General features: G+C 39.7%; 1 protein-coding gene across 2 annotated transcripts in view; it reads right to left on the reverse strand.

Moving 5' to 3' along the window:
- Positions 1-402: 402 nt before the first annotated feature.
- Positions 403-8293, reverse strand: part of LOC113239727 — a 33382-nt gene continuing 25491 nt past the window's right edge. Inside the window, exons 1-2 of one of the 2 annotated variants that reach the window (XM_026476821.1) lie at positions 5478-5596; positions 403-841 (exon numbers count right to left, since the gene is read on the reverse strand). In XM_026476821.1, the coding sequence (XP_026332606.1) occupies positions 553-765 (213 nt within the window). In that variant the 5' untranslated portion in view covers positions 766-841; positions 5478-5596 and the 3' untranslated portion in view covers positions 403-552. Of the gene's footprint in view, positions 842-5477; positions 5597-8293 lie in introns of those variants that run through there. The other variant, XM_026476820.1, reaches the window with a different exon arrangement.

Consider the following 8293-nt stretch of genomic DNA (forward strand, 5'->3'; position numbering starts at 1 on the left):
CTCGATTTCCATGGGGGATCCATGGAAATCGATCATCAGAATCTGATTTTGTGGAACCGCCACGAGAGTGCATCCTTTCAAACAAAAAAAGAAGTTTCAAATTCGGTCTACAATTGACGGAGAAAACGGTAAACATACATACAGCCGAACGTATAACCTCCTCCTTTTTTTGAATTAGGTTAATTAAAAAATCTTGCATTGGTATACTAGACAGTAAATAAATAAAACAAAAACTTACCCAAAACTTTTTTCGGCGGCATCTTCCTCTGTATCTTCTCTTCCCCCTCTTCCCTCATCATCTTTCCGCCCTCCTGCCACTTGCGTTTCCTCCCCTCCCGCTCCTCCAAATACATCGCCACTTCTTCCTCTCTGCCGACCAAGGTCATCCGTACGCTAGACTCCCAAGCAAATGGATCTTCTTTCCTCTCTTCATGCACAATATAATCTCTGTCACTTGAAACTTCCATCACATAGCCACGTTACGAAAAGTCATAAACAAATGAATGAAATGAATGAATGAATGTATGGGTTTCAGTTTTAAAAATAACGGAATTAGAACAGAACAAAAAACGAGTTGTATAATTTCTTGATTCCTGTGGTTTCTCTTTGACGATGACTCTGTAGTAGCTCGTTTTCGATCCTCAATAACATATTGGTGTTATAACGGCAGAGGTGGTATTGTATGTGAGGAAATATCCCAGGGAAGATTTTTCCGGTAAAACGGTTTCCAATAAGATACGATTGAGCGTCGATATACGCCTCCATGGGTTTTTCTTGGTGATTTTTGAACCGATTAGTGTCGATTCCAGGTGATGAAGCACTTCGGGTGATGCTACGGCTCCTGGAAAGTAAGAAAAAGGCAACGTTAGAATATACTGTATACTTATTTCGTAGCAGTAGAGATCCTGGTGAAAGTTCGTCCAGGGAAGCATTACTTGAAGAATGGATTGTTAGAGCGTTTAATCGTGCTTGTTTACACAAACGACGTAACAGTGGAGCTCCTTGTGAAAGAGTTCGTCCAGGGAAGCACTGCCACCTTATCTATTTCTGCCACCGAGCAGTAATGTGAGCATCACTACGTTCCTGTTTTGAAGGGTGCTTGTGAAATTATAGGCACAAGGGAATTTCCAACTTATGTCTCAAGGTGATGGGCGCAGTGGCAGTGCCCCTCAGATCTTAGCGATTTATGGACAAGCGTGTCGCTTACCATCAGGTGCACGACTTGTTCGTCCCATCACTTAAAAAAATACGAGTGTTGTATAAATGTTTCAACCCCATGAAACATTGCCGGCCTCCATGAAACAGTGCCGGCTTGATCTATCGTGCAGGGTCTTACGGGATACCGAGCGCCAAGCGCAAGTGAAATAAACGGGCTGTTGCTTCCAAACATCATTTACAACTGCACCACTTGCACCTAAGTTTCAGATCACTGGGGCAAAATATGACAGTAAGTAATCCATTTTGATCGCGTGCCCTCATGGCCCGGACCCGGGCGCTACATGGGCTGGCGCTGGAGCTGCCATGAGATTACTGCTGATCGGCCATCATTTAGCATATGAAACATGTAAGTCTTGTGTGCTTGTTGGTACGATACGCCATCATATTCAGCCGGAAGAAGATACGTCATAGTAGCAATAAAACTTCTTTTGAAAGGGTTCAGCCCCATAACTTTCTACATTGGTTTTGATTATAGCGACCTTCCCTACCGACCCTTCGGGTATACGAGAAGGCCATAACCTGTGCACGCACAGGAACCTTATAAGTTCAGGTTCGGACCCCAGATCAGCCATTGTAAAAGGTTGTCACAGACCTCTGTCACTTGATGTCATCCGGTTCTTTGAGAGACTAGTGGCTCGGGTGAGCCGCCCCGGGTGCACGTACAGTACCCTCCCTATTTTCCAGATAGGTACCGGAGCTGTAGGCACGCTCACTTCTCGTTGCGCAGTGCACAAATGGCGGTTGCCACCGCTAAGCCGTCGACTCTAAGTCCACTACCAGATCTCCTCATTGGTGGCGGAGCTGTAAGGCACACTCACTTCCCGACGCCGAAAAACGACATCTTTCCAGTTCCCAATAACCTAAGCGGCTGGAGGGACCGAAGGATATATAGCTTATCCTCTACTATCTCTCCGGGCTAGTGCCGGAGAAGCCAATCGCAGTGTCCTGCGACAATGTCCGGACATAGCTTCTAACTTAAAGGGCAACTCACGTGACCCGCGCGTCTTCTCGCTTCAAACCCTCAACTAGACCGCTACTAAGACTCAACTAGAAGCGCTAACTACGCCCCGGCCACACACCATCGGAGCAGACAAACATGTCGATCTCTGCATCTAACTACAAACTTCAAGGTGTCGATACTCAAGTCCGGGTCCACCAGAAACGCCCGCGAAGGCGTTATTACTAGCGGAGGGCTTGGCCCGGTCTTGTACCCTGGTCTTGCCGTCAAGCCCGTAGTCTCTCCGGAAAACGCTATCTCTCGGGTAAGAAGATAGGGACAAAAGGATTCGCAGAAGTGTTAGAAACGTTCGTAGAAATACTTCCACCATAACTATTTCTTGCCGTAGTAGCAAGTGGTAAGTTAGAGTTGTAGAGCCTGGAACCCCAAGACTCAGATCTTGTGATCTAGTTGTATAGATTCCAAACTCCTACAGATTTTGAGATTTTAGTTAATAAGATCTACCAGATCTTTGTAATAATTGTAATCAAATTTTGTGCTTTTCACGTATAAATAAATTTGGTAATATTATTTTAATTATCCATTTTGTACTCAAGCCTCTATTATGACCTATGACCAAGACGATAAATTTTGAATGTGTAAATGGCATAGGTGGTATTCGGGCATGGTAGATGGTTGTCGGGCGGGGTCAAGGACTCAAGGTCAACCGGCGAATGATGCGGCGCGTATCCAGCAGTAGCGCTGTCTGAAACCCAAACTTTTCAATTTGTCTTTGTTTGTTTGTTTGCGGACAAAACAATTGGGATTATTTCAGTGAAAGCCATATCTCATTCATTAACGTAGAATTTTTTAGTACACCTTAGGCTGCTAACAGATTGACTACATATTTGCAGTTAAGGCGCGAAGTCGTAATCAACTTAATGCAGCCGAGATATCGACGAATTACTGAACGACGACGAATTGGAGTTAATAATTTAGTTCTCCAAAAAAGAAGCGACTGCATTGTTGCAGGGGTTTAAGCTTCACTTTCGTTTCTTATAACAAAAAATGTTTCGAAACAGAAAATTGAAAATTTATTAAAATAAGTGTTCCCGATGATATGAAATACCACCACGGGTAGTATTTTTGGTGCGGATATCAATTTTGCACCTCAAAACAGCACAATCTGGCATTTTTGCAAAGAATGACAACCATACCATACAAAGCGAAAATGGCAGACCGAGCTCAAATAGGTCTTTCGAGACTTATAGTTGGCACCCGTCTGACGCTTACTAACTTAACCACTTCTACTGTATTTATTGTTCTGTGACAGTGGCAATCGACATTCTAAAGTAGTTGTAAAATTTGTTTTCATCTAGTCTTAATTTCCGGTACAGTACATAAAATCACCTTAGTGGATCTACCCACGCTGCATGCTTTCGTTTCTGGCTTCGATTACGTCGGCGGTGTAAGAATAGTAACAGAATAGCGTCCGTACTTCCATCTCGATGTCAACTTTAACACAGAGCTCCTGAGCGAGGGGCGATAACTACCTGCAGTTAGGGTCGAGACACAAAACTGCGAATTGGCGCGATGCGACTCGCAATGGAGAAAACTGCGACGCGAATCTCACTGCCACGGTTCGGGTATCCATTCTTTCGACGATTATCAACTGTGGTGATCGTATTTTTTAAACTAGGTAGCAGCATGGATCGTAAAAAGCGTTGCACTGTGTTGTTGATAAGAAAGTATAGGAAAAAAACGCAAAGACGATTAACATCGCAGGAATGCGCGATGCGGAGCATTCGCAAATTCTTGCGACGCGTGCGAGCTCGCAGATTTCTGCGATACGATGCATTTTTGTGTTTCGACCCATAATGTCGACTTTTTTTATAATACCAGTGACGGAAGCTATCCATAACAGTTTCAGTGCCACTCAGACCTTTCAATTGCTAAGATCTTAGGAGCACTGCCATTGCGCGCGCCTGTAATTTCTGCTTGGCGGCAGAAATAGGTAAGGTGGCAGTACTTCCCTGGACAAACTCTTTCACAAGGAGGTCTACTGCTACTAAAATATAATAAGTTTAAAATTAATAAAAAGCGAACTTGTTAAATACTTTTCGTTTAAATGTCCATCTCTGGCGAGAACTGTTGCTATTTCTCTTATTCGTGTTCGGAGGAACTTTGCTACCTTTCTCTCTCTTACCACGGTTTATTTTCGGGCTAGCACCGGACATTGATTGATTGATTCGTCAATATTTTCATGGCAATTAATGATCGTTGTTCCATAGCTGTAGCTTGTGTAATCTACTACACGCTTTGCTTTAAACTTTTACGCTTTTGAATAAAAATCTTAAGTCCTTTTTTGTATATTATAAGATCCATTGTCTTAAATGTAAAGGGAGACATGTCGTTTTCCGTACATTTTATTTTTTATGAAAAAAAAGTGCTCATTGACCACCATTTCACGTGATGCAAAGTGAGGGTGGAGGTCGACGACGGAGCTTGCACACCTATTTGTACGATTTTTTTTTATGATGCCTTTTGCAACGCGCGATAAGTCCATGGACCATGAGCAGTTGTTTTGTAATGATCTATTTGACGTGGTAGACTCGCCCGCCCTATGTTAGGCTGCCTTCATCTTTCCAATTTCTCCCACATGTGGCGCCTCTTCAATCGTCTCTTACTTAGCGGTTCGTTCAGAGCTTGTGCAAGCCTGTTTTCATGTCGTGAGATTCTGTCATCATAGGCTTTGTCATGCTACTTAGTTCCTGTTTGACAGTAGGGATTTTCAGTTAATCATGAATATCATCCATTTTTGTGAATATGGAGTATTTACCAGAGTTTTGAGCACATCATTTTGGAACCTCTGCAATATCTCCAAGTTTGACATACTGGGTGATCCCCACAAATGTAATCCATAACTCCAAACCGGGTTGACGAATGTGTTGTCTGTACGATTTTAACTTTTTAACTTTGTTGTTTCGGGTTAGCATTAGTGGCAATTTTTTTTGCAAGAAAAGTAGAAAAAAGGTACTCATTGTTCGCTTTCAAGGATCGTTGTAATAATTAACTTTAAACAATTGAAGAAGAGCATAAAGAGAATGTAATTTTATATTGTATTTGAACTCTGTTTACTATTTACGTACGAATATTTTAATTATTTGTATATATTTATAATTTTTCATTTCTTTTTAGTATTTTAGTGTTTCGGGGTCAGCATTTAAGCCGATGTTTTTTGCGATAAAATCTAAAGTAAGATAATAAAATTACAAACACGATATAGAACAAAACATATACCAGCGCACTTTAAATTTCTCACCTCCAAAGAGTCCTTTTTTATAACACAAATATCACATTCAATCAAATCCAATATGTGCACAAGTCAATATAGCAAAGCCGTATTGGCGAATAACCACTTTAAAACCGCCATTTTACGGCCACCATCCCCCAAAGGCATTACACTAATCCACCATTTTGAAACCGTTTATCGAATAAAGTATAAAATTGGTAATAATCGTTATTATTTTTAAATTTGAATTTCGATTCGAACGCGCTCGCTAAATGGAGACGGTCAAATGAAGATGGCCAGTACTTTGTGTTCATTAATGTGTTGGCCAATCGTTGTGAGTTGACAATTGACTACTTGATACAGGGTCAGAGTGGTCAAGACGATGACGTGGAGTTCCGTGGGGACGGAATTGCTCGAGGGCCTGAGCTGCGTTAAGAGTAATTGGCCGGGCGAATGAAGGTGTTTTATCGCGTGCCCATATTTCGCTAACTGTAAAACTACATACAGTTATCAAGAATATGTTTAAAATATTGATTATTTATCGGCGTGACCAAAAGGAATAAAAAAAAACAAAAATTAAATTGTAAAGATATATAGGAAATGAAATTATATTTATTACTATAGTTTTTCGGATTGCGTACATTTGTTTTTTCAAACAAACCAAATTTTCGGGCCCTTTACAGGTCCCATGGTTATAGCTGACTATCATGATCATGTTCGGCTCTATTTTTAACCGACTTCAAAAAAAGGTAGAGGTTATCAATTCGGCTGTTTTTTTTTAAATTTTATGTATGTTACGCGATAACTCTAATTATTTATTTGTGAACCGCTTTTTATGATTCTTTGACAAAAACCAAGTATTCTCAAACTTCTCGAAAATTTGTTACATAGTGTTATTTAAATCAGACAACTGTGATCCATATAAAAATTAAAGACTAACATATAATATGCAATATAATATAAAAACTAAATATTTAATTTGCAGGAATCGCATTTGTCGGCGACGTAGTTTACAATATGGTGTCCAACCGATCTCGGAATCGCCGGTATACGACACCCTTCGGCCAAAACTCTTTCATGTCGTCCGACAGATATAATATTAGATAGAATAAAAGATATTCCAATAATACGCCAACAAATTTTTTGGTTATTTTCTGTTTTTAACGTAAACAGCCTTAATTATTGTTAACATTATGCTCCCTTATTTTGTAAAAGGAAAATAAAGAAACAAAAAATCAAATTCGAATAAAAAAACAAATTTTGTGGAGAGAAAAATAAACAAAATAAAAATAGAAAATGACTAAAAATTCACTTGGCCGAGTGTTCATTCTAATAATATAATACGAAAAACTGCGTCTGTGGCGGAACTGTTACCGTGCTGGTCTGCCACGCAGAGGTCCCGACTGCGATTCCCGAACCGGGAGAAATGTTTCTAAGGTCTACATTTATTTATTTCGTGACTTTGGGTATAATTTGTCGTGGTCCATGTATGTATGCATGGCTCCCGCGATACAGGGTTTCCTTAAAAAAATTAGGTTTCATTTACCCTTACTTACCCAAGGATATCAAGCACACGTTGTTATGACAATTGCAAAGCTAATTATACCGTCGAATTTTCGGACAATTATAGCAAAATTTTGATGACCTCGATGCCGCAACGTGTGAGCAATGGATGCGGAGGTCATTTTGGGAAAATGAAGTTTTTTGAATTGGTTCCGGTCTGAGTGTACTGGGTAGTGCCCCGGAGTGAATTTCGTTGCCCTGGTACTCATATTACAGGGAAATCACTCTTGACACTTGAGACCAGGTAATCGGTGTAGTTATCTGGCATATTATTATAGTTTTTTCTCGTTGTCTGAACAAGATCTGAGGCAGTTAAAAAATTGAACCAGAATGAAAGTCGGATCTTGCTGTCATTATTATTTTAAGATGGCTTACTCACAGCCTGCACAGCCATTCGTTACCGCGAACAGCAATTGGTCTATTGTGATCACCGTTAATTCTATTTTCTCGACAATACTGTTAGCAAAAGCTATATTAGCCAATTATTCAGTCTAAAGTGCTTATTACTGGCAATAACTATCACGTTTTAATATATTAAGTTGCCGATTTTACTTCAGTATAATCGATGAAAGAACAAAACGGCAACACTAAATAGGATTGGTGGAAAAAAAAAGAAAAGGAATGACAGATTAGCGCGGGCAAGGACGGGGTAACCGTCTCTGTTTTTTCAAAAACTATTTGTGATTTTCGTTTTCTCGATTAATTGGAATATAGTTAATACGTTAAAAGCTTAGTTTCATTTTAAAAGTTCATACTTTTTAACAATAGTATCAGAGTTAAAGTACAATTTTCTTGACTTCCATAGTATAAGCATATAGAATATAATTTTAAAATGAAACAATATACCTACAACAGCTATTAATTGTAATGTAATCCCTTAAAACCCGTAAAAATGTATTTGTAGTGTTAAGAGTCAATATAAACTCAAATGGCTTTGCACGACAGAAAAAAAAAACACAAAATTACCTCGAAATTTTACAAGAAAACCGCTGTATTAAATAGGTACAGGTACTTTACGTTAGAATACGATAAACAATTTTGAAATGGTTTCAATTTCGTTTGTTCGCTTTGCGAATGCGGGCTGAACGAAGAAACTCCGGATCACATTTTCTTCAATTGTAACAAGTACCCAGTCTCCTTGTACGATGTCCTTCCCTCAACCATTCTCAAACCCACAAATTTCAATACGATTTTAAGTCTTGTGGATACGTCTTGCATCAATGTCCTTTGTGATTATATAACCAGCAATAACATACATTTATAATTTGTTTGTCCTGCCTAAC

This window comes from Hyposmocoma kahamanoa, unplaced genomic scaffold (assembly GCF_003589595.1).
Source record: "Hyposmocoma kahamanoa isolate Upper Pololo Valley unplaced genomic scaffold, ASM358959v1 115, whole genome shotgun sequence".
Lineage (NCBI taxonomy): Eukaryota > Metazoa > Arthropoda > Insecta > Lepidoptera > Cosmopterigidae > Hyposmocoma > Hyposmocoma kahamanoa.